Below are 26167 nucleotides of genomic sequence, written 5' to 3'. Positions count from 1 at the left end.
TTACAATGTGGTAAATATTTCCTTAAAACCTATTTTGGGCCTATTTTATTTTTTTTTTAAATTAATTAAAGCAGGTGATTTTCTATTTCCAAGACATTGATTATATTTTTCTTTCTAATAATATATTTATTATTTTTTTAAATGACTATTTATTTCATATATGTATACAAATATTTTTTTATTAAAGATTACTACAGTTTTTATTAATTATTAATTTTCTTTATAGAGTTCCCAAAATAGACTGTTAATCAAAAATGGACAGGTTGTGAATGAAAACGGAATATCGGACAATGATGTATACGTAGAAGATGGAGTCATTAGGTAAGTTGTTCGTACATATTTTCTTTAACTTTGTGTATTTTATGCATAATGAGTTTTTTGTGTCCTATATGTAATGCTGTAAAATTGGTTGTCTGTTATGGTTTTTCCATTAAGTACTTTAAAATGTTTGCTGTTGTTTCAATCATTTTTATTGATCCTTTCTTATCAAATTGTAATTCTCTCAAATACCATGTCAGAAGTTTTATTTTTCAGTAGTGTTAATCATTTTGGTACTTTCTTGCCTTGGTAATGGCAACCATTTCAAGTTCAGTTTGTTATTTTATAGTCAGTTTTTCTTAATGTGCTTTCACATATAGAAAATTTACATAGGTGAAATTTTCATTGTTGAATTCATCTGCTTATCATTTATATGTGAAAACTGAATAAAGAACTAAAATGATTATTTATATAATGTACTTCATCTAAAAATAATTAAAATTGTTATCCAAGTAACCCCTTCCGCCAGTCCAGTCACCAGCTATGAAAATTAAGCCGTTTTTAAAAATTAATCTGTGACACCTCGTCCAGGGGCTTCATCCGGGATGACGGAGGTGACCCTGAAGAAGGTCCTGGACCCACAGAAGGAAAGGTTCCAGATTTCCCAGATCACAAAAACAAGGGACCATGGAGTCATCTTGCAGGTTGTTAATGTGTAGCAGGCGAAATTATCATACAGTTGTATCCCATTTATTATATAAAGGCTGTGTAATCAGCCGAATTCGAGCTGTGTAATCAGCTCGAAAGGATTACGGGCTGTTGGGTCATTATTTGTACATGGTGTACCAAAGTGTCTTTGAAAGTATGATCTCTTATGCGGTGTCTATTTGGGTGTATAGGTTGGTAAGAAATTGATTACCAATTCAAAATCTAAGGAGTGCCCAGCGCAGAGCATTAATTCTATGCACTGGTATTTTTAAAACAACCTCCTACGAGGCTAATACTGTATTGGGAAAGGCTCTCTGAATCGATTTAGTGGTGAAAGTTCAGCGGCTGTGTGGAGCTTCTGAAGAGGCAGGGAGGCTGTGGTATTTGGGATGTGTTTAGAGCTGAGCCTGTACCAGAGCGGAATGGTGATTTCAATGCACTGATTCTAAATTCCAAACAGTTGCCCATCTCCCGCCTGCGAAGGAGGCTTTACAGCCTCGCAATGGAAATATGGCAGCAAGAATGGCATGCCACGAATATGGGAAGGTCCTTGCATAGATTTATACAGGATCTGTGGGGAATAGTATGCTTCTCCATCGTTTTTAAGGGTAACAGGAGCTCGAGTGCTCTCCAACCATGTAAATTTAAACCGATATTTATTTTGGTTCCGCGTAGCAGCTGATGAATTGTGCGTCTGTGGGGAGGTCCAATTGAATGAACACATGATGTTCGAATGCCCAGCTCTTGGGAGACCAGAACTCAGGCCATCCTGGAACTTATAGGTCAAGGGGAAAATTGGCCACTCACAAGTGGTGAGTCAATGTGATAAGAGCCGCACTGTCGGACCATGTGGGAGTTCCTTGATGCGGTTGCTTTTTTCAGCTGACATCAGTAGTTTACCTAAGGGAAAAGACTTCTACTACACTGCTGTAGGAAGCTAACTTAGAGATATGGCAGACTACTAGCCAGATTAAGGCTCTAAGCATTTTAAAGTGGTTGACAGGTATTTTCTGGCATTCAGCAGCCTAGGCATGGCAGGAATTGCTGTCTGACGAGATAAATTTAATTATTGAGTCATATATGTTTTAGTAGTTGACTGGATGTGTTTCCCCATTTTAGTGATATATGACAAGTGGGCAGTGGGACACAGGGGAGTGGTGCATGGTACCATGCTTATTCTGCTCACGCTGTTAGGTTAGCTCCAGGAGCTAGTCAGGAAACTGGTTGCTAAACTGTTTCGAGGCTCAGTAGTAGTTTGTGGCACAGATATTCGGTCTTATGCTTTAGGGTGACCGAATGGGGTGGTGGCAGGAGAAATGCCGAACAAACCAATCGTCTAAAGTAAATTTCTGGATAGCCTGCCCTTTATCTTGAAAATTATTTCTTGAATTTTGCATTTGTGAATTAGTTGTGAATCTTTGTAACTATTGTTGTATGATTTTGTAGCCAATAATTTGTATTATAACTTAATTGTATTTAACTGTTGTTCTTTTATACAATATTTTAATATTAATTATACATATATAAAAATTTACAGATCTTTTATTTTGAGTTAGAATAATAAATAGCACCCAATAAAATTAATTTTTTTAATCAGTGTCTATATATATATTTCGTGCTGAACAAATTTGCCTGAAACTCTTTGCAGATGATGTAATCTTATTGTGAAATATAGATGCATTAGCAACTTAAATTCTAACAGTTCTTCAGATAAGTTGATTTTTTATTAGTTTTATTACTGATTTTAAATTTGATCTTTTTTGTATATTTGCTTGAAGAATATAGGTTGTTATAAATTTTATTGGTGCTTTGAAGAAAAGATATGAGTATGTTTACAAATAAAAAATGTAAAAAATAAAAATAATTTTTACTATTATGTCTGGATATATTGGTGGTAGACTTGTCACTATACTAGATTTGCATTGGATCAGTCTTGAAATGTGTGCTATATATAGCAAAATTCTACATTGAATTTTAGTAACGAACATGTTAACTCATTTGAAAACCTATATGTTAATGATGTTTACATTACCTGTTTGAAGTTAATTGCTTTTAAGGTCTGTTCTCTTCAAGCTTAATTGAGGAGGTTTGTTTGTGGTCTTAATTTCAACTTTTCTTGAATGCCTGTTTGAGTGACTATAGATTTATTCTTGATGCTAATAAGTTGTTTCATAAGTTGCTATATTAGATTCTATGTACTTTGCAATAGTTCCTGGAAACTATATTTTACTGCATTGAACTATTAATGTAGACCATGTTTTTATTTTGTGAGAATTTGTTTCTCATTGTTAAAAATGAATAAAATTGCTGTTTTCTTTCAGATGTTGATTCTTATTTATTACATAGAAGGCAAAATTACAAAAAATGTATATGAAATTTAAAAAAAATTCCATTTGTTTTAATTTGTATCTCTTGATTTCTTCTTATTAAGTTCATTGCTCAGGAAGTCACAAAAAAAAGTTCTTACAGATTTTTATTTTTAATTCTATTCATTTTAAATTATTTACTGAAGTCTGTGTTATAGGTTTTAGAGATGGTTAGCAGTAGTTTCCTTCGTAGAAATTTGTTATTTTGAGGTCTGGCCAAATCAGTTATATTTAAGCTGCAATGATTCCTTGATATTGTGCAGTCATAATTCTGTGTTTGGTACTAATTAACCACACATCTTGGTCTGTGGTCATAATAACATAGAGTGTAATTGTAAGTACATTTATTGCATAAATAAGATAGACAGCTGCCTATGATCTTGAATCAGGAGAGGAGCATTAGATATATGGAGACTTAATACATGCTCTATATTGAAGTGTATTCTTATTAAGTAATTTATGAAAAAAAGTTATAAAAGGAAAATGATAAGTCCTTTTATAATATAACATAGCCTGTTGACATTTTATTAAAATATTAACTGAATGTGTAAATTACCAGAAAATCAGCTTTCCCAAGAGGCAGTTAGAGATCCTTTTTAAAATTTTAAAACGTTATATGCTTCAAAAGTTTATTTCAAACTTTTATTCAAACATGTTTTTTTGTTTTTTGAGAGCTTTTACTCTCAAAAATTCACTTAAGTTAGGGAATCAGTGCCTGGTCAAAAAAAAAATGAATTTGATAGGTTTTAATTTATTTGCTTTTACTTTTTTGTGAAGTCTGTCCTGAATTTGTAAAAGGCCTTAAAATATTATTTTTTTCAAGAAGGAGTGAGCCTCTGCGGAAAGTGCTTAAAGTAAAACATAGCCAAATTTCATTCCTGATTAAGATTATCTTGTACGTTTCCTTAAAATCATTTGGGTATTCATATGTGATCCTGGACAAGCACAAATCAAAATAATAGGATAACACAGTGATGGGCACAATTGTCAATAATAATCTCTTGGCTTTCTTTTTGTGTAAAAATCAAAGATATTAAAAAAAGGATTATTGATGATTATCTAGAGGAAAAATTTTTATTTTGTAATCACGTATGTTGAATAATTTGTACAATTGATGAACAGGAGCATTATGTTATCTCAAGCAGTATATGTTGGTAAGCGACTGAAAAACTAAATATGTCATGCAATTTGTTTTAGCTCATATCGTCTCCCCCATTGATGTCTGCATAAATTTATGCCTAAAGCCTTTCTCAAAAGATCAATTGATCATTGTGTCATGTAATTTTACAAAGCTTTTACATGTGCTTGTGGCTTTTTTGAATTCATTCCCTTAAGAAGTTTTGTTTCTTGGTTGTTTCATGACTGCACTAGTGTCTTATTACATTTTTGGATCACGTTTCCTATTTGTTTTAATTCAAACTAAGTTCAAAATGGTGGGTGGGAAACATCAAAGAGCTGATTGCATTAAAAAAGTGATTGTCCTCTTTGAACTTGAATTGTCAGTCTTCTGCATGGAAGACATAGATTAACCATCCACCCTGAGATTCAAAATTCAATTCTAAATTGCTAAAAAAAGTGCAGTAAATTTAACAGTAAAGAATGATTCTGATTGCATCAGTATTTTCTAAGGTTTAAGCCAATGGCTGTGTTTGTCCAACCAGTGATTCAAATGGAATATGTATATGTTTTTTTCAAAAATTGTTTTATACCTTAATAAATATGCTTGTTCAATTTCTGTTGTATACATGTATTGTATGAGATGATCTTATCTTATTTTAAAGTTTTTTTTTTTTTTAATTGTGTTTTTGAATCTTAATGTTAATAAGAGAATCAAAGTACGTTGAGTAAGTTGACTGATGATAAAAAACCTCATAAGTACATTCTGTAATTTAAACAAGGTTATTATATGTAATTGTAGTGTTAGCATATTAAATATTATCTACTATTAATTTTTTAAGAAAACCAAACATACCTTTTTCTGAAAATGTCAATAGCCTTGTGTAATCTTCACTCCTGTTGGCCATGGACAACAAATAAATGATCTTTTTTTTTCAGACAACTCGGACGCAATCTTATTATTCCTGGTGGAACTAGAGTTATAGATGCTCGAGGAATGTATGTTATGCCAGGTAATTTAATTTATAAATAATTTTAATACCAAGAATATTACAATAGATATTACCAAGAGATTGCTGTTAATTACATCACAATTTTAAGCAAATATTTATTTGTGCTTTATTAATATTTAGGACTTTTTTTTTTATTATTAATTTTTTTCTCAAAATTTGATTGTCTTTTCATTATTAATGTATAGGTCATTTGAAAAGGTTCGTGCCTGCGTATAAATGAGAAGCTGATCTCACAAAGCTTATTGATGGAAAATTGGTACAGGTTTTGTCATAGAAAGGGTACAGAGGATGCCATACTCCGCTTGATGAGTGTGGTGTAAGCGGAGGAATATGTCCTGCAAATTGTTCTGGACATCTCCAGTGCATTTAATAACCTGTGGTAGCCTTCTGTTGTTTATCAATTACAAAAGAGACAATACAGTGACAGTAAACTGCAAGTAATGCAAAGTTACTTAAGGCATTGGGATGTACTACTCTGTGAGGGCAGGCATGAGGTAGGCAAGACACTGTCCAAGGTTGTCATCAGGGCAGCGTGTTGGGTCCATTGTTGTGGGTGGTGTAATTTGATTCTCTTCTGTGGCTGAGATTGCCCGGCAGGTGTCTCATCGTGGCTTATGCTAATGATGGGCTCCTGCTGATTGAAGGAAGCTCGCGAAGGTAGGTTGAGTTCCAAGCCTCCCAGGCATACAGGATACTTGTGTTGCGAGGTCATCAACATAAGATGACGTTCAGTCTGGAGACCACAATGATGCTTCTTAAAGGCCGTTTGGTAGTGAGGTGTCAGGCTCATGTTTCAGTGTCAGGTCTTCGTATTAAATATGTTCAAGTTCAAAAATACCTCAAGGTGTTTCGTTACAAGAAATTGCAGTTCAGGAAGCACCTCAATTATGTCATGGAGAAGGCCTGTCGTACCTTCTTTGATATTCAACCAGTGGTCAATCCTGATAATATTAATTTTAAGAGTTTGAGTATCCAGTATAAGGGCGTGTGCAAGGCAATTATGCTATATGCTGTGCCTGTTTGTCTGGATAGGCTAAAATTTAAAAGCAATCGGGATATATTATTAAGAGTTCAACGCTATATTATTAATGGTAATGGGAGGTTACCGTACTGTTTCACGGAAAGCAATTTTGGTGACTGCAGATGTAAAACTGATAGATTTAATTGTGTCAGAAAAGCAGCAGTGTTATGTTGCTAAGAAGTCAGGTGAATTAACTTCGGAAAAAATTTGCAAGATAAAACGATATGGTAATGCATTATGGCAGGCCAGATGGGATGAGGCAGAGGATGGGCATTATACAGCATGATCTCTTCCTAGAAGTTGTTGGTGTGCAGAGCGTCCCTGGGTTCACCCTAACAAGTATGTGATGCAATTTCTTTCTGGTCATGGTGCCTTCTGAGACAGACTCCAGCAATTTGGCCTGGTGAATTCAGGTGTGTGTCCAGATTGTGGACAACTACTTGATGCATAAAATGTAATTTATGAATGTGCTAAATACCAATTAATATAAAAATTAATTTTTGATTAAAAATTATTCATTTATGAATTAATTTTTATTTAATTATTAAGTTTATCTGGTAATCAATTTTTCAACATGTTACCAACAAAGAAGTAAGTTACCTTATTATTGGTTTTTCGTATGTTAAACTGATGATAAAATGCTGTGTTTATTAGTACATTTGTTCAATACTGGATAAACCTAAAACCTAAATCCATATTTTTTTAAGGACGGACAATTTCAGACTTAATGCTTTGGATCAGTAACACTATATCCCAACATAATCTAAAAAAAAAAACACATTTTTAGTCATAACTTCATTACCAGTGAACCAGTTTTTATTTTATTTGTACCAAATTACTGGTCATTCAAAGGGCTTTCCAATGAGGTGACCACAAGCTATATTGTTTAATTTAAAAAAATTAAGTTTTCAACCCTTGAAAATTTAGTAAAATTTTAAGGGCGAAATTTTGTGTTGTTAATTTTAAAAATAAGTTTCACCGTTTTAAAACACACATTATGTTTATTTCAAATGTTTTAAGAAGTTATATCACTTAATTTTATAGTTATCTTTGTTGGACTGAAATTTAAAAAATACTACCCCAAATGGCTTTTTGCACCTACCTAGCGAAGGGATGGGTGGATTTTAAATTTCTTTTCACTAAAATTCATTATTTTTTCAGGTTGTCAATTAATATAATTAAATGTTACCATTGCTATTTAAGATTTTTGAGTTTACACATGCGCATGCGTACACACACACAATATTATTTTTTAAAATCGATTCTTTCAAGACCCAATCTCACCTTTGGACTAGTAATATAAATTAAATTAAATTAATATTAAATATTAAATTAATATTAATTCAAATTAATCCAGCCAAGTACAGATGTAAGAGAACTCTTACCTTATTTGTATATTTAAATAATTTTTCATGAAAGTACTTTTGCAGAATCTCGCATCATCAGTCACGTATAATATTTATAAAATTACATATTAAACATAAAATTACAGAATTAAAAGATTAGAATTGGGATTACCTATACAAGAGTATATGAAGTCATATAAAATAAAACAAATATTTTAACAAGTATGTGGCTAGCCAAATACTGCAGTACTGTCATATTACTATATACTACAGTACACAGAACTGTAATATTTGGCTAACCATATACATGTTATTAAATGTTTTTAATTTTATTTTATATAATGACTTCATATAATCTTGTAATCGCAATTTTATTCTTTTAATGCTTTAATTTTATGTAATATGTAATTTTATAAATATTATACATAACTTATGATGCAGGACAGGATTCCATGAAAGTACTTTTGTGAAAAATTATATAAATGTACAAATAAGGTAAGAGTTTTCTTATATCTGTACTTGGATAGATTATATATATTTAAATTTATGTAATAATATAATAACCATATACATTTAAATATATATGCATAACATACTGAAGTTGGCATTCATTTTGCAAGTGCTATAATATAGTAATGAGGAGTATATTGACTTACATGAGGAGTATATTCTGCAAATTCGATGCATAATGTGAAATTTGTGCAACTTGGGTTGTTCAACTTAACCTTAAAACACCTGGTAAATATATAAAAAGTTAATGTAGTACACGTACAGTACTATAACATGGAAGGGAAGCCTAAATATAAGTGAAATAATCAGTGTTAATAATATAAAACTGTAATAAAATAAAAACTTTCTTCTAATTGTTAATGCTGCATAACTTATTAACTTTAATACGTACTGTACATTAATATACTGTACGTTAATATAATTAATGAAAAAAATAAAAGTGTCATTATGATTTAAATTTAAAAAAATGCTATCACTAGTTTATTCAACTGTTTTTTCTTTCAAAATCATTCACATATGTATCCATCATATTCATGGGCTTCGATATTATTGGATTGAAGAAAGAATGTAAAGTCTTCTGAATTGCGCAATGTTGTTTCTTGTTTAAAATTTCTTCATAGCAAGCATTCACTTACTTTATTAGCCTTGAAACTTTTGCACTTCTTTCTTTTTTGGGATCATTTTTAGCAAAATATGATAAGTAACCTTTCAAATTTTCAAAGACTTTAATAGTCAATGTTTTTTCTCTTGCTCGGCTACTTGAGTGTTATCTTCTGTTTTTTAGTATTTACAGATTCTATCAGATTTTCATTAGATAGTTCTTGAACTTGGGATTCGATTAGTTCATCAAACCCAAGTGATTTGGCTAATCCAACGATTTCATTAACTACTGGATTTGTTATACCTTCAATTGGTAATTATGTTAGAGTTGCTTCAGGCCATATTCTTTCCCAAACTCCATTCAACCAACTCTTTGTTACCTCATCCCAGGATTCTGCTCTTATATCAACAGCCATTTTGATATTAAAAGTTTTTCAATAATGTGTAACATTTTCTTTTTCCTTGGAATCAAGTTCTCTTATCATTTTCTTAAATGTTCTATGAAGGTAAAACTTTTGAAGGCTTTAATAACACCCTGATCTAAATGTTGAATTAGAGATGTAGTGTTGAGGGGCAAGAACAATACCTTAACAGTATTTTTGATATTTTTGAGTGTTTGTGGATTACCAGGTGCATTCATTATCAATTAAAATTAATATTTCGAAGGGTATTTGTTCTCTCTCAAAGTATGCTTTCAATTCAGAAATGAGTAAATAGTAAGATAATCTTGAAACAAAATCCTTATAATTCAATCTTTTTTATTTGATTTCCAGTAAACTGGCAGTTATGTTTTTGATGTGCCTTTAAATGCCCTTGGAATTTCAGAATGATAAGTAACTAAAGGTTTTAATTTAAAACTGGTAACATTAGAGCCTAGTAAAATCGTACACCAATCTATTGCTGCTTTGAAACCTGAAACAAATATACGGCTGGGCATATCTTTGCAAAAGAACACAGTTTTGCCTAGATTAAACACTTGTCTGGATTTGCAATTTTCTTTAAAATTATCGGAAAATATTCAGCAGCTGCAACTTCCCCAGCTAGTTTCAAACTGTGGAAACCATGTCAATCCTAAAATTTTTGGAACCATCTGTTTCTAGCAATAAATCTTTTTGCTTCTACATCACATTTTAACAAGTCATAAATTCTGATAGCTTTTTGTTTAATTACCTGCATAGAAACAGGCACATTCTCTTGATTTTGATGTTCAATCCATGTGCTTAACATCCTTTCCATTTTTTCCAGAATCGCAGGTCGAATCACTGAAACTCTCAGTCTTCATTCGCATAGCTCTTTTACAGCTTCTTTTATTTTTTCGGAATTATCCCTAATTGTTTGAAGTGTTGATTCACTAATCCCAGTCGTTACTTTTAAGTCCTTCACTCCTTTTGTATCTTTTAACATCTATATTTTCTTCTAGCGTAATTGCTTTCCTTTTTTTAAGCTTTATTCAAACTCATATTGTATGCACAGTAACAACAAAAAATCAAGAAATAAAAGACCAGCAAGTTGTAATTTTGTAGCACAGTTAAACTTATTAAGGAGCCTTCCAGTGTAAAAATAGGGAGGGGAATTGGTTTACTTGAGAAGAATGAGCAAGACAGTGGTACATAAATATCCGTAAGATAAATGATAGAAGTCCCCGTTCGGATCTTTGGGTGGGGACTACAAAGGAAGAGGTCACAGAAAATTAAGAAATAACATTCTACGAGTCGGAGCATGGAATGTGGAATGTTAGAACTTTAAAAAAGGTTGGTAGGTTAGAAAATTTAAAAAGGGAAATGGATAGGATAAATGTAGATGTAGTAGGAATTAGTGAGGTTCAGTGGGAAGAGGAAGGCGACTTTTGGTCAGGTGATTTTAGAATAATTAACTCGGCGTCAAATAATGGATAGGCAGGAGTAGGATTCGTAATGAACAAGAAGATAGGGAAGAGAGTAGAGTATTTCAAAATGCATAGCGATAGAATCATTGTAATAAGGATAAATTCAAAACCTAAACCGACAACGATTGTTAACGTATATATGCCTACAAGCGCCCATGATGATGATGAGGTAGAGTGTATATACGAAGAGATAGATGAAGCAATTAAACACGTAAAGGGAGATGAAAATTTAATAACAGTTGGAGATTGGAATGCAAGCATTGGAAAAGGCAAGGAAGGAAATATAATGGGTGAATACGGGCTGGGCAAAAGGAATGAAAGAGAGGACCGACTTATAGAGTTTTGCACGAAGTATAATTTAGTAATTGCCAACACCCAATTTAAAAATCATAATAGAAGAATATACACTTGGAAAAAGCCAGGCGATACTGCAAGGTATCAGATAGATTATATCATGGTTAAGCAAAGATTTAGAAATCAACTCGTTGACTGCAAAACTTACCCAGGAACAGACATTGATAGCATATGGCATTGATAGGTAGAAAATGTAGAAGAGGAATGAGAGAATGTTAAAAAGAAATTCTTAAATCAGCAGAAGCGAACTTAGGTGGAACAAAGAGAACTGGTAGAAAACCTTGCATGTCAGAGGATATATTGCAGTTGATGGATGAACGTAGAAAATATAAGAATGCCAGTGATGAAGAAAGTAAAAGGAACTATTGACAATTAAGAAATACTATAAACAGGAAGTGCAAACTAGCAAAAGAAGAAAAGTGGATTAAAGAAAAGTGTTCAGAAGTGGAAAGAGAAATGAACATTGTTAAAATAAACGGAGCATACAGGAAAGTTAAGGAAAATTTTGGGGTACATAAATTAAAATCTAACAATGTGTTAAACAAAGATGGTACACCAATATATAATACGAAAGGTAAAGTTGATAGATCGGTGGAATATATTAAAGAGTTATACGGAGGAAATGAATTAGAAAATGGTGTAATAGAGGAAGAAGAGGAAGTTGAGGAGGATGAAATGGGAGAAACAATACTGAGATCTGAATTTAAGAGAGCATTAAAAGATTTAAATGGCAGAAAGGCTCCTGGAATAGACGGAATACCTGTAGAATTACTGTGCAGTGCAGGTGAGGAAGCGATTGATAGATTATATAAACTGGTGTGTAATATTTATGAAAAAGGGGAAGTTCCATCAGACTTCAAAAAAAGTGTTATAGTCATGATACCAAAGAAAGCAGGGACAGATAAATGTGAAGAATACAGAACAATAAGTTTAACTAGTCATGCATCAAAAATCTTAACTAGAATTCTATACAGAAGAATTGAGAGGAGAGTGGAAGAAGTGTTAGGAGAAGACCAATTTGGTTTCAGGAAAAGTATAGGGACAAAGGAAGCAATTTTAGGCCTCCGATTAATAGTAGAAGGAAGATTAAAGAAAAACAAACCAACATACTTGGCATTTATAGACTTTGAAAAAGCATTCGATAATGTAGACTGGAATAAAATGTTCAGCATTATAAAAAAATTAAGGTTCAAATACAGAGATAGAAGGACAAAATTGCTAACATTTACAGGAACCAAACAGCAACAGTAATAATTGAAGAACATAAGAAAGATGCCGTAATAAGAAAGGGAGTCTGACTGGGATGTTCCCTATCCCCGTTACTTTTTAATCTTTACATGGAACTAGCAGTTAATGATGTTAAAGAACAATTTAGATTTGGAGTAACAGTACAAGGTGAAAAGATAAAGATGCTACGATTTGCTGATGATATAGCAATTGTAGCTGAGAGTAAAAGGATTTAGAAGAAACAATGAATGGTATAGATGGTCCTACGCAAGAACTATCGCATGAAAATAAACAAGAACAAAATAAAAGTAATGAAATGTAGTAGAAATAACGAAGATGGACCACTGAATGTGAAAATAGTAGGAGAAAATATTATGGAGGCAGAAGAATTTTGTTATTTGGGAAGTAGAATTATTAAAGATGGATGAAGCAGGAGTGATATAAAATGCCGAATAGTGCAAGCGAAACGAGCCTTCAGTCAGAAATATAATTTATTTACATCGAAAATTAATTTAAATGTCAGGAAAAGATTTTTGAAAGTATGTGTTGTTAGTGTCGTTTTATATGGAAGTGAAACTTGGACAATCGGAGTATCTGAGAAAAAAAGATTAGAAGCTTTTGAAATGTGGTGCTATAGGAGGAGAATGTTAAAAATCAGATGGGTGGATAAAGTGACAAATGAAGAGGTGTTGCGGCAAATAGATGAAAAAAGAAGCATTTGGAAAAATATAGTTAAAAGAAGAGACAGACTTACAGGCCACATACTAAGGCATCCTGGAATAGTTACTTTAATTTTAAAAGGACAGTTAGAGAGAAAAAATTATGTAGGCAGGCCACGTTTGGTATATGTAAAACAAATTTTTAGGGATGTGAGATGTAGGGGGTATACCGAAATGAAATGACTAGCACTACTAGATAGGGAATCTTGGAGAGCTGCATCAAACCAGTCAAATGACGGAAGACAAAAAAAAAATTTATAGAAGTGATGATTCTTGGAATCCCTGTGTAACAGTATATACAATTTTTTTCTTCTTCTTTTTCTCTTTAGGCTCCGGAACCACTGTACGGTATTACTTCAGAGGATAAATGAGAATGATATGTATGAATGTGCATGAAGTTTTACAGCCTCAGGTTGACTATTTTGAGATGTGTGGTTAATTGAAACCCAACCACCAAAGAACACAGGTATCCCTGATTTAGTATTCATATCCATATAAAAGCCTTTACTAGAACTTAAACCTTCAAACTCTCGACTTTTGCAATGATGAGTTCACCAGTAGATCAACCTGGTTGGTTAACAGTATGTATAGTAGTAACAGTAATAGACTGAATGCCAGTTCCTAGAAGTACAGTAAGTGTACATACATATTAGTGCTGTATGTAGTAGAAATATATTTGGCAATCAAAGTTGGCCTACAGTACACGTGTACAACAAACTCACGCTAACATGAATTCATGTAAGTCGAGACCTTACTGTATAATATTGTAGCTTCAAATGAATGTATATCAAAATTCTCTTTCACTTATCAATAAATTATATTAAGAATCAATAAATTATATTAAGAATAACTTGTAGACAGCTATTTTTATAAAAAAATATTAGTAGTTAATTCTACCTTATGTTCATCTCTGCCAGTATGTTAATGGAGGTCCAGGCAGAGTTTCTAGTTTCTAAATGTGTGATTACATAAACAAAGTGGCCTAATATTTACAGAGATTTTTTTTTTATTGTTAGTGTAAATTAATTTTATTTCTGGTACTCCAGGTGACGTTATTTTAAACATAATGTTATACAAAAATCTATTATCACTAAATTAATCTGTAATTTTAATTTAAATCATTCTCTAAAATAGTTGTACAGAGTTGATGTTAAACATGTGAAACTATAGAAATTGTAGCTTTCTTGTATTTTGTGTTCATTTATACGTGTTATGTTCTGTTTTTAGGTGGTATTGATCCTCACACACATTTTGAATTAAAGTTAATGGGTGCAGTATCTGTTGATGATTTTTACCAAGGAACAAAAGCAGCTGTTGCTGGTGGAACGACCATGATAAGTACGTCTATTAAACTTAAATTGAATTTAAAATAACATGACTTTTTTTGTACAGTTTGTTAAACTGTGTACACTGTTTAGTATTAGAAGGTTGGAACATGTGAGTAATATAATTATTAAGAAAAAAATTATGTTTTGTATTTTTTATAATCAAAAACCAACTTGAACAACCCAAGTACAGAATAACAAAGTAAATGAAATGACACCTTATTATATTTTTTCATTATTCCAATAGCATTGTCACGGGATCCCACATCATCATTTGTATATAAATTATATAAAATTACATATCAAACTTTTTTTTTTAGAATAAAAATTAAAAGATTAAAATTACTATCATATATATAAAACATGAAGTCAATTAAATGAAATAATTACATACCTTTAAATATGACATCAATTAAGAATTAAATATTAAAATTAAATAATTAGAAAATTTATACCATGTAAAACCTGGCCAGCCAATGTTACATTATTATGTTTTAATTTTTAAAACAAAATGTTTTAAATTATGTTTTATTTTTTTAACATTAGTTTTATTTTTTTTCTTAAGAAAGTGTATTTAATTTTTTTGTACATAAGGTATTCTGTATTACTATTTATTTCCAATCTCCAAAATCCCAATTTTTACTTGTTTTTTCTCATATTCCTTTTTGTTTATCTGTTAATGATTTTGTCTTCTGTGATTTATAGGTTGTTTCATAGTCTCCACAAGCAGTAAAATAAATTATTTTGTATTGGAAGTTTCTGTCAGAATTATGAAACTTCTAATCTATTAATTTTTTTCTATTTAGATATTAAAAATTTAATTTGTTGTGTTCATGGTCACCTGTTCCACATTAGCCCTCAAAATATTGGTGAAGTAATCTTTATTATTAGTAAAAATATTTTTTTTACCTTAATGAAAAAAAAATATGGGTGTAGGCTTTTACGAGTAAATGCATTTTAGCTTATGAATATTTTTATTATTTGTAAATTAACTTATATAATTATTTTTCCCGCCAGTTGATTTTGCTATACCAGAGAAAGGAGAATCACTGATAGAAACATATAATAAATGGAGACAACTTGCTGATGATAAAGTTTGCTGTGATTATGCACTCCATGTGGCTGTAACGTGGTGGTCTGATGAGGTAAATAAATATTTGTTTTATCAGTTATTTTCCATAAATGTACCCTTCCAGTAATACTATTCATACTTATAGTAACATGATTAGAATTCAGGCATTGGAGTTAAGAAGAATTCAGAGGCTTGAATTTAAGTAATAGACATTTTAGCCAGTTTTTGGGTTTTATGTGACTCCAGGATAGAAAATGAGGGTTCAGAAATAATCTAGGCAGATTTGCTGCTCCAATGAACCCCAGAAAAAGTGAGACTGCTGCATCAGCTACTAGAAAGTACATGTGTGACACTGCAGATAGAGCCAAGGTGATGGCTGATTCAGTTCTGTGGTACCTATCTAAAGAAAATATGAAAAATAATGAAAAAAGGAGGGTGGAGGAGTGGGATGATCAACTATAGAGAAAATACCTCTAATCAGGGTATTTTACTGTATAGTTGAGTAAGGTGTTGGAAGCTCTCCCCCACTCTGATCAGTTGTAAAAAATTGGAAAATGTAATTTGTTAGGATCATTAATTAGGAGATTCTGAATATGAATAAATTTTAGAAAAAAATGTAGAAAAATGAATGCAGTAGGTAAAAAAAAAAAAAAAAAAAAAAAAAACAAGAAAAATGTTTATTCACTTCTGCGATCAAATTTAGCATATGAAGCCTGTTCAAAGTTTTGTTATAATTAAAGATGATCCATTGAAGGAATAAAAAGTTTCAGGTTTCATTGTTGGCTATTACAGAAGTTATTTTTAAAATATCCTGTAAGTAAAATGTAAAGAATTAAATTATTAGATTAATTAATTATATGCTATTTAAATTATGATGTGTACATTAAAAAAATGTGAGATGTATTAACAAGAATATAGATTTTAAAACTATTAATTTTGAATAGGTTAAAGATTAGAAATCTTTTAGGCTTCACCATTAATTCTGAATTCATTTTTTGTTACAAAAAAGTGAAATAAATATGTGCAGGACTTAAGTCGTCAAACTTGGTTGGTAGGATGTGTGTTATATTTAATCTGTTATCATATCTAGAAATATGCTTTCTTTGAAATTAAGGGATATGAATTATTTATCATGAATATTTTATATATTTAATGCTGAACTTAGTAAAGAGTTTGTTAGTTAGAGTTTTTGTCAATGTGTAAATTTTGATTATCAGATTACATTTTAAATCAGTTTATGTGCTGAATGATTAAATTAAATACCAAATTGTTTTAGCGTTTATACTATTTCATTAAGTAACTTTTTCTTAAAGATAAAATGGGTAATGTATCAACAAATTCAGCAAATGTCAGTAGTTTTCAGCTGATTGTCCTCTTTTTTAAGTGTGTATATGGGCAGTATTTTTAGTTCTCAAAATCTACAGTTATAATATATGTTTATAAATTTAGTTCTGTATCTGTTTTTAGGTAATAACTAATCTTTTAATTAACAGTAACTTAGCACAGAAATCTATAAAATTGTATTCAACAAAATTTAACAAAACACTTTTCCTGGCTAATATGATACTTGTTCCCATAAGACTTTTAAAATGTTAAGTCTGTATTAATTAAATATGTAGCTATTGTGTCAAGTTAATTATGTACTTAAGTTAATTAGGACTGCAGTGAAGGTTTATGGATCATTGTACACTGTAATTATTAGTGATTGAAATTTCAAAATGAATCAGGGGACATTAGTTTAGTTTAGTTTTAACATTTTTACCGAATAGTTTTCTTTAATATAATTTTTTTGATAAAGTATTTTAGTATCAGAAGGCTAACTGATTTGGGATAGATATGAAACCTGGTCCAGAATTATAATTTTTGTCAGTAGCATATATTCTCAACAGATAGAAGAATTTTTTAAAGTTACAATGTAAATTGTGAGATAGCAGTTGTCAGAATTTGAGATGTTAAAGTTTAACTGAGATTTGAAGTTAATTTTATTAGGGTAATTGTGTTTACCAACTATTAAAATGATTGGCTCTGTAACTGAAATTATCCCAGTAATTTATTATTTTAGTTTTAGGTGGTGTGGCCTATATTTGGGCCAACCAATTATTATGTTAAGAAATTTGTAAATAAAAAAAAATTCCTTTCTGCATGCCTGAAGACGGAGGTAGATTTTACCATTGCTAAGTTGGGAATAAAAAAGATTTCCACCTTAAAGTTAAGAAAAACTTCAAATTTACTCAATATGACAATGTTTGCATGTGAAAAAAAGTTTCACTTGTTTAGCATACGACAAGCCCCATCTTATAATTCTAGCAACATTTTGATCATCCCTTGCTTTAGGGTTGGTCATATCAAAAATTGTTTCAGACAAAAGTTTTAGGTAATGTTTCGAGGACTAATGACCACTTTAAACTGACTCGATACTGCGCCTTATTAAAGAAGGTATGACCTTTTTTTGTCTTTGAAACCCCATTTTTTCCACCTCCTAGGCTAATGATCGGTGATATCAAAAAGCTTTACTTAGATAAGTTTTAGGCCCGTATCCAAAGAATAGTAGGAACATTAAATGAATTTGATATTTTACTTAATAAGAAAGTTTTAGCGATAATTTTTTTTCCCGAAAAGCCCCCTTTTTTTCACCCTCATGGTTCGATTTTGCCCATTAACAAACTCGACTGGGATTTTGGGTTGTTATATTTTATGTATCAATTTGAAAGTAATTGGCGCAAAATTATTATTTATATATTTATTACTATTTATATATATATTTTGTTGCTGAATGGCTTCGACGGCACGTGACACTTAATAACCTTGTACTAGCCCTGAAAAGGGCTGTTTTTGTCATCGATCAGCTTCGATGGCTCGTAATTTATAACATTATGGTAGCCCTAAGAAGGGCTACCATAGTGTCGTCGAATGGCTTTGATGGCTCATAATTTATGACCTTGTGGTAGCCCTGAAAGGGGTCGTTTTTTTGCGTTAGCTCTAAGAAGAGCTGTTGGTCTGGAAGCTGGTCTCTGGCAAAGTCGGGGGGTTGCAGCTCGTCCATTGAAATTAGATCGGGCTCCCCGTCAATGGCAGTTGGGTCCCCACTACAGCGTAGCAGTGATGGCCCCCAGAGCCCTGCAGTGTTGGGTCGGCATCAGTCGTCTTTCGCCGGCATGGCTGCCGGAGCTGCCTGCTGCTCCGACAGGGATGTTGGCATCCACCGGGAGGTCCCACGTTGAGGCAGCCAGGGAACTTCTGTCTTCTTCCATCTTTTTGTTCTTCTTGGTTTTGTCCAGGTGGTGGTCAATGATGAATTAAAAATCAGTCTCGTGCATGCTCTTTTATGGAGCCTGAGAGTGGTGGAGCCACAGCACTGCTATAGTGGGAGAACTGCAAGGCGGGAGTGATGCTTGTACCAGTGCGTAAATATACTGTGCTTCAGCTGATATCTGAGCTGCTACTGTTGTCGTTCACCGATATTAAATTAAGCATATATATGGTAACAATATATATAAATAAATTTTTGAACTGATGATGGTTTTGGGGTTTGGGGGATGTGAAACGCGAAGATATTCAAAATTTTCCAGAAGTCAAATCATGGTACCTATTATAATAGGTAGCTTTCTTATGAAATGTACCAAAAATTATTCTTTTAGAAATAAATCCATATTTAAATAAAAATATTTATGTTTAATTTTACAGACTACCAAGAAGGAAATGGAAATACTTTGTAAAGAACATAGTGTTAACTCATTCAAAACATTCATGGCATACAAAGGAGCATTGATGGTGACAGATACTGAGCTATATCATATATTTACTGCTTGTAAAGAGCTGGGAGCTCTGGCTATGGTTCATGCTGAAAACGGTGATATTATTCATGAGGTTAGTGTTCTTATGTATACTTGCACTACTTTTTTTTTGGTATATCATTTTTAATTTATAAAACATCAAAAATTTGTACATTTATGTTGACTTAATTTTTCAGAATACAAAACGTTTATTAGCTAGTGGAATTAGTGGACCAGAGGGACACGAGTTGTCACGGCCTGAGGAGGTTGAAGCAGAAGCTGTCAATAGAGCATGCGTAATATCTAATCAGGTAATTTTTTCATACTACAATTCTTTCTTATTACTACATTTTAGTATTTTGTATAAAATCCTTTCTGATGAATATAAAAAGTGTACATTTTTCTGTTTGTGAATGTCTCAACTTTTGTTATGATGAAATTTACTTTTCTTATGTTTTGTGATGCACTCATTAAATAAAATTGAAGAACTGCACTGGATTAGGTCATTGATAGAAAAAAAAATGATTTTTAATCATGGTTACAATACATTAGATGTCTTTAAAAAAAGTACTACTTTTTAATTAAATATTTTGCAATCTTTTTCTGGTTATATAAAGTTAGTGTCATAAACTATTTGTTTTGATGTAGTGTTTGTACGTTATGTCAATCACTATATCACACCTACAATCATCTTCTTGGTAATAAAAATGCCATCAGTGTTAATAATCAGACATACAGATTCACATTGAGTTACAGTTTTATTACTTTTAGGGTTGCTGAAAATTTGATTTTTTCTCAAGATTATCTTCAGCTTAAAACTTACAGTAGAAATGTCTTCCATATTGTTGCAAATTTGTTTCCAATCTGATGTATAAATTTTAATGAAACAATTAAAATTTTATTAAAAAATCTAAATTAGTAAATTACAATAACAAATTTAAAATCTGGTTTTAGATTTAATTTTTTCCTGGTACTTAAAAAAATTGAATTAGAACTCAGTTGTTAGGTTGAACAAATGAGAAATTTCTACGTCATGTGGTTGTCTGCTTCTTTGAAATTAAAGTTTTTGAAATCTTATTAAAAACTAATTATAATTTTTGAAATAAAAGTTTTAAAAATTCATATTTTTATAGTTCAGTAGTTGCCAACTTAGAACACAGTTATGCTGTGATTCTATGATAAGGAACTAGACAATTTATTATATAGTTCTTGTGCCTTTATTTCATGTTTAAAATTTGGCATAGAGTTATGTTTTTGTAAAGAATAAAATAACTGAAAATGTTTAACCTCTATTTAATGAAACGATTATAAATTTTCTCTTCAGTTAATAGAAAATAGTAAAAGAAAGAAATACTTCTGTTGAAAATCAGTCACTTGTAAATCTGTGTCCAAAATTGAAGTAATTTAGTAATCAAGTGGGGTTATGTCACATTTTGTTGTTGAAATCAGGAAGTTTTAAATCCTTGCTTTTCATGTTTATTTGGTAATTTTTACTAAATTAAGTTTAATTTTTTAAAATTATAAGAAATTTATATGGAGGAAATTTATATTTTGGAGGAAAGGAACTGGTCTTTACTGATGTTTCTGTATAATTACATGGGATTTTTGTAGTACTAATGATAAACACTATGTGTAAGTCTAACTTGCCTTCTAGCTAAACTTATATTCATATTCTATTATGAATAATTTTATAAAATCTTGTGATATACCAATATGTGCTTCAGTGTAGTTATTAATTTTATATATTTAACATATTAAAATTTTGTATGTATATTATTGCTGTCTGTAAAATTGTGATACTGATTTAATCATAATTCACTGTCTTGTTTGCTTTTATTGTCATTGTACAGAATATCTATAAATTAATATTTTGAAGTTTTGTCAATTTTTTTCATAATATTATTTTATCTCTTACAAAGTAGAAGAAAATTAGTCCAATGAGTACACTTTTGTTTATGTGTAGATTGAGAATGGAAGAATGATTGAGTCAGTTTAACAAAACTTTAATTTATACATCTGGACAAAACTTGGCCTCTTTTTTAATTTGAAATATTAGCAAAATTATATTTTAGAATTTACTGGATCAAGTAATTTTTTTTACTTTATCAAGATGCATTTTATAAAAAAAAAATTAATAAAAAACTTAAGAGGCCATAAATATATATATTTTTTAGATAATTGTAAAAAAAATATGTTTTTGGAAAGTTTATATATTGATATCAATATGTATTACAATGTAATTTACATTTTATATATATAAAAACTGAAGTGTCTCTGTTCCTTGGAATTTTTGAGAACTATAAGTTTTTCCTTTACAAATTGCATAACTTTAAGAATTACTGATATGATTTAAATGAAACTCACTGTTATAATTCTTGATTTTTAAGGAGGAATGATAGAAGTTAGGGTAGCACTACTCCTTTTTAATATTAAATGAAAGAAAAGTTGTTTACCATTTTCTTGCTTATTTTATATTATTTCAAGAATTTCAAAAAACAAAGATTACTTATTTTTTCTTTCTGTCAACAATGGTAAGTGAAAAAAAAGTAGTCTATACATTTTGTAAAAGTTTTCATCTTGTTAATTTATGAAATCACAACTCAAGGCTCCATTAATCTCTTATGGTGAAACATGTTTTTTAATTTTCTTCCATATATTGTATTTTATTAAAAATAACATATTAAGGACAAAAGATTAAGTTTGTACCTTTTTAGTTCCGTTTGTTTGATAATATGTTTGACATTTTGCTTGTTGGATTTTTTATCCCTTGCTATGTGGAAAATGTTTTACGTTGTGTTCCATGAAGATACTTAGACACAATCCCCATGCAATTTTCAGCACATTTTTACAATGGAATTTTTTTACTATTTGCAATGACAGTTATTGTTTGATTTTCAGTTTTACATCCCATACATACAGTATAATAATAGACAAATGCTAATTTTTTATAGAATAAAAATTTGCCTTTTCACCATTTTTAAGTTGTGTTTTTAAAAAAAAAAATTTGGTAAACAATGCTGTGAATGCAGCTAGCTACTTTTTTGCCCCCTTAACGGTTTCTTTAATATTCAGTTGCTAACACTAATGTGCTTCATTAAATTTAGTCGGACAAGTCGGACAGTCGCACAAAAAACTGGCAACTAATTGTAAAATAAACCGTAACTTATTATTTTTATCCTATATCAACATATTTTATATCAAATTTTAGGAAATTCTAATCTGAAAAGTAATTAAATATAAAGTTTTTATTTAAACTTTTCTTAAAGATTGGTTATTCTTAAAACACGCCATTACACACAACCCTACATCACACTTCAGTGCATTGATAATTGGAGGATTTTCTTATTTTATAGGCTGAACACACTACACATCTTAAACCACTTTTTATAGCACTTGTGGGTGGTGCAGAATCTGGAAAATATTTTTGGGTGTATTGCAGAGGATTTTCATTGTTGGAAGGTCTAACTTTTTTAGAATTGTTTTCATTGTGATATCTTATGATTTCCTCAAATAAGGCTTCTTGAAACTCCAATGAACTAAGTTTATCTCCTTTTTTTGTATGTAAACTGTAAGCATTAAGTATGCATATATTTATTAGATGTTTAAATTGTTTCTTACACTGTACTTTGATTCTTTTTCTTTGCAGAGGATAGGTAGACAACATTTGGTCATATTTGTCTTCCCCGCCCATCTTAATCGTTCACAAAATATGGAATTGAAAGTTTTCCCCTTTCTTTATAACTTCTACACTATCAAGTTTATGTATATTACTAAGACAGTATATGGTTATTTTACTATGCCATTTTAGAAGCACCATCTTATCGTTGCTTTCATGCAAGCAATCATTTCATCTTTCTTTAATTTTTGTAAGACGAGTTCCTTGGGTACATGGTTCCTAATGTTTTTCTCTCGATCAATCCAGTTTTTCTGTTATAAAGAAAATTTGCAAGCTGTGGAGTGCAATAAAACTTGTACACATTAATATTGTTACCCAAATTCAATAGCCTCTCTATCAGTTTCATAACTGCACAGGAAGCATGTCCAATTTCTTTATTGTCATCTATTTCTGTGGATTTCCCAGGGTAAGTAATTATTTTATGAATATGTTCAGAGCTTGACTCTCAAAATAATTAAGATTTTATACCAAACCTTCTTTTATTTATACTAATTAATTGTTTGAAAGACAATCTGTTCTTTTATAGAAGCAAACTCTCCTCTATTACAACATTTTTTTCTGGAGTGTAAACTTGAGAAAATGTTTTGATTCATAATCAGTTAATGGTATTATTTTTCCAATTTATTATTTTCATTGGGACTGATGTTATTCTAGTAACAAAATGCATAAACCTGGACAGAAGTTTAAATCTATTCTGCGACATTAGCTGTGGGAATCCAAAAGTTCAAAAAATGTTTTATATATATTATTTAGAAATTTCCAGTTTCCATAACAACCTGTATATATTATACAAAGGAATCAAGATATGAATTTTATCTTTGTTAGTTTTCATTTGTTGAAATGAGAGAACTTTTCAGAACTTTATAAGCTAAATACTGTTCAGCATATACATTAGTATTACACACAATAGTGTCGTCTCCAATAAAAATTTTGTAAGAATCATTGAAATTATTAATCTGTACCATAATTAATAAATTACCAGTGAATGGAAAATCATTTGGGAAGTAGCGTTTTTTGGTGCGAAATCCAATTCATTTCATTTCAATTTGACATTTTCGGATTCAGCATCAAGACCCATCAAGCTTGTCACTATCAGAATCACTATCAATAAATTCAGTTAATGAATTGAAATCACAATCGTATGACATTTAAATAATCTTTAAAAGACAAAAATAAACATGTATACAATCAAAACTTACATGACCAAATCATTCGATGAACTCATAACCTAACAACCGCTTGACATGGGGTACATGATTTCGTTGTCAGAAGCTTCAAACAACAGTATAAGAAATTGAAATATGTACAAGGATTGACCAGTGAAGTGCACAATCTTCCGTCAACTTTATCTCACATTAAACAATTCAAAGTAGTCAGAAATATTGCGTTTATATAAGTTGACAGAAGCACATTTCTTGGCCCTCAACAAAAACTATTAAGGGATTAATGTGTTTATAATTATATTTTTCTATTTTTATTTATTTTTTTAGTTAACTGGTAGCATAGTAGCACTTATCTTCATTTTTAATTTTATTTTTTGTTTTGAATAATTTTATTTTATGTTTTATTTTGATTTAATTTTTTTTTTTAGTTATAAAGTTTACTATGTTCAGGTATCTTGCCCGTTGTATGTAGTGCATGTTATGAGTGAATCTGCCGGCGTAGTAGTAAAAAATCATCGATTAATGAGAGGAAATACACTGATCGGAGAGACACTAGTTGCTGCAATAGGTACATCATTTTCTTGTTGTTATGGCAAACCATGGGACTTTAAGGCATTTTATATTCTTAGCCCGCCATTACGTTCTAAAGAAACAACGCCTGATTCTCTCTTACAACTCTTAAAACAGTTAGTATAATTATATTTACTATTCTAAAGGCTTTTCTTAATAATATACGGTGTGTATAATTTAATTATACCCAGAATTCTACTTATTTATTTATTTTCTGTGAATGAAGGTGATATTTTTTATTTAGTTATTATGACTTAGAAAAGAAAAAGAAAGAAGAAAATTACTAAAGTTTTCATGACCCTTAGGACAAGGAGTTGGATGAAAGTATTAATTTAGAAATCTGTCTTTGAGTGGCTTTATCTTTAGGTTTAGGAAGAAAAACAATTTTTGTTGTAAATTATATATTTTTAAGTTTTTTGATTCAAAATTGTTTATTTGTAGTATGCTGCTTTCATCTTTGATAAAATGCCCTTGAGTTGTTCATTGGGTGGGATAATTGTGTTGTGCTATAGTTTCACTGTGATTGAATTGCCCTTTCTTATCCCAAATCCCATTTTTTATTTTTTTTACTCTGTTTTTGGGTTACGTCAGACTCCTCTGAGATCCATGTTGAGAGTGCTTGTATTTGTAGAGCCGTCTGGATGATCTGTTTGGATGTTTGTTGCCTCTGAACTAGTTAGAGGGACTTTTTCATGTCCATCTGGTGGTTATAAATTAAGCCTTATGGCTAAATAGTCTGGGAGGTAGTGACAAAAAGTGTCTGTGATTTGCTTGGTTTTAAATCCAAGTAATTTCTCTTATTTTAAAACTTTTAATAATGAAATGCTAAGTCTGGCTAATATGACATGAAATGGGCTTCTGAAATGGGCGTTATGGTACCAGCACCTTTGATCTTGTAAAAACTGTCATATGAAAAGTATTTGCTTAGTGCTGAACTTTTATATAGTTGTTGATTTTGGTGTAAAAGAATATCTCATTTTGGTCTGGCATGTGGATTTTTACTGGAAAATAAGTCTGGTATCTTCCTGAAGTTGTAAAAAGTTGATTTATGAAATCATTTGCTTATGGCTGTGACTTGTCAGGATGCTAATAGAAATATGTAAAAATATTAAAAATTAAATCCAGCTAGGTTGCTAGTTCCAGCTGGAAAATTGGTTTGGCATCCCTTTAATACTGTACACTCTAGAGTGCTAGCCAAGAGAAGCCATATTCACCATTATTACACATGCATGCCATTATAGTTTACATATTAAAAGTTAATTCGTTAATTCTGAAATTTGTAAAAGTAATAGTGTACATAAATCTTATAACATTTTAAAAAATTTGTTTGGATGGTGGTATTGAAAATCTGTCCAGCAACATCATTAACATTGTCAACTTGAGCACGCCAGTAGCCTACTTCCTGTTTACCTCCACAAATTATTTAATGTTTTATTCATAAACAAAAAAAAAAAAAATTTATGAG

General features: G+C 30.8%; 1 protein-coding gene across 5 annotated transcripts in view; it reads left to right on the top strand.

The window, feature by feature from the left end:
• The window catches only part of CRMP (Collapsin Response Mediator Protein), a 102954-nt gene that overhangs the window by 12590 nt on the left and 64197 nt on the right, over nucleotides 1-26167 (top strand). For 4 of the 5 annotated variants that reach the window (XR_012756043.1, XM_075362509.1, XM_075362510.1 and 1 more), the window contains exons 3-9: nucleotides 227-321; nucleotides 5388-5461; nucleotides 14351-14461; nucleotides 15466-15593; nucleotides 19205-19387; nucleotides 19491-19604; nucleotides 24583-24818. Coding sequence is in view for 4 of the 5 variants with exons in the window: in XM_075362509.1 (XP_075218624.1) it covers nucleotides 227-321; nucleotides 5388-5461; nucleotides 14351-14461; nucleotides 15466-15593; nucleotides 19205-19387; nucleotides 19491-19604; nucleotides 24583-24818 (941 nt within the window). In the remaining variant the exon portion in view is untranslated. The remainder of the gene's footprint in view (nucleotides 1-226; nucleotides 322-5387; nucleotides 5462-14350; nucleotides 14462-15465; nucleotides 15594-19204; nucleotides 19388-19490; nucleotides 19605-24582; nucleotides 24819-26167) is intronic. The other variant, XM_075362511.1, reaches the window with a different exon arrangement.

Source organism: Lycorma delicatula, chromosome 4, assembly GCF_047948215.1.
Source record: "Lycorma delicatula isolate Av1 chromosome 4, ASM4794821v1, whole genome shotgun sequence".
Taxonomy (NCBI): domain Eukaryota; kingdom Metazoa; phylum Arthropoda; class Insecta; order Hemiptera; family Fulgoridae; genus Lycorma; species Lycorma delicatula.
The sequence above is the reverse complement of the archived record's forward strand: the minus strand, read 5'-3'. Positions and strand labels throughout refer to the sequence as shown.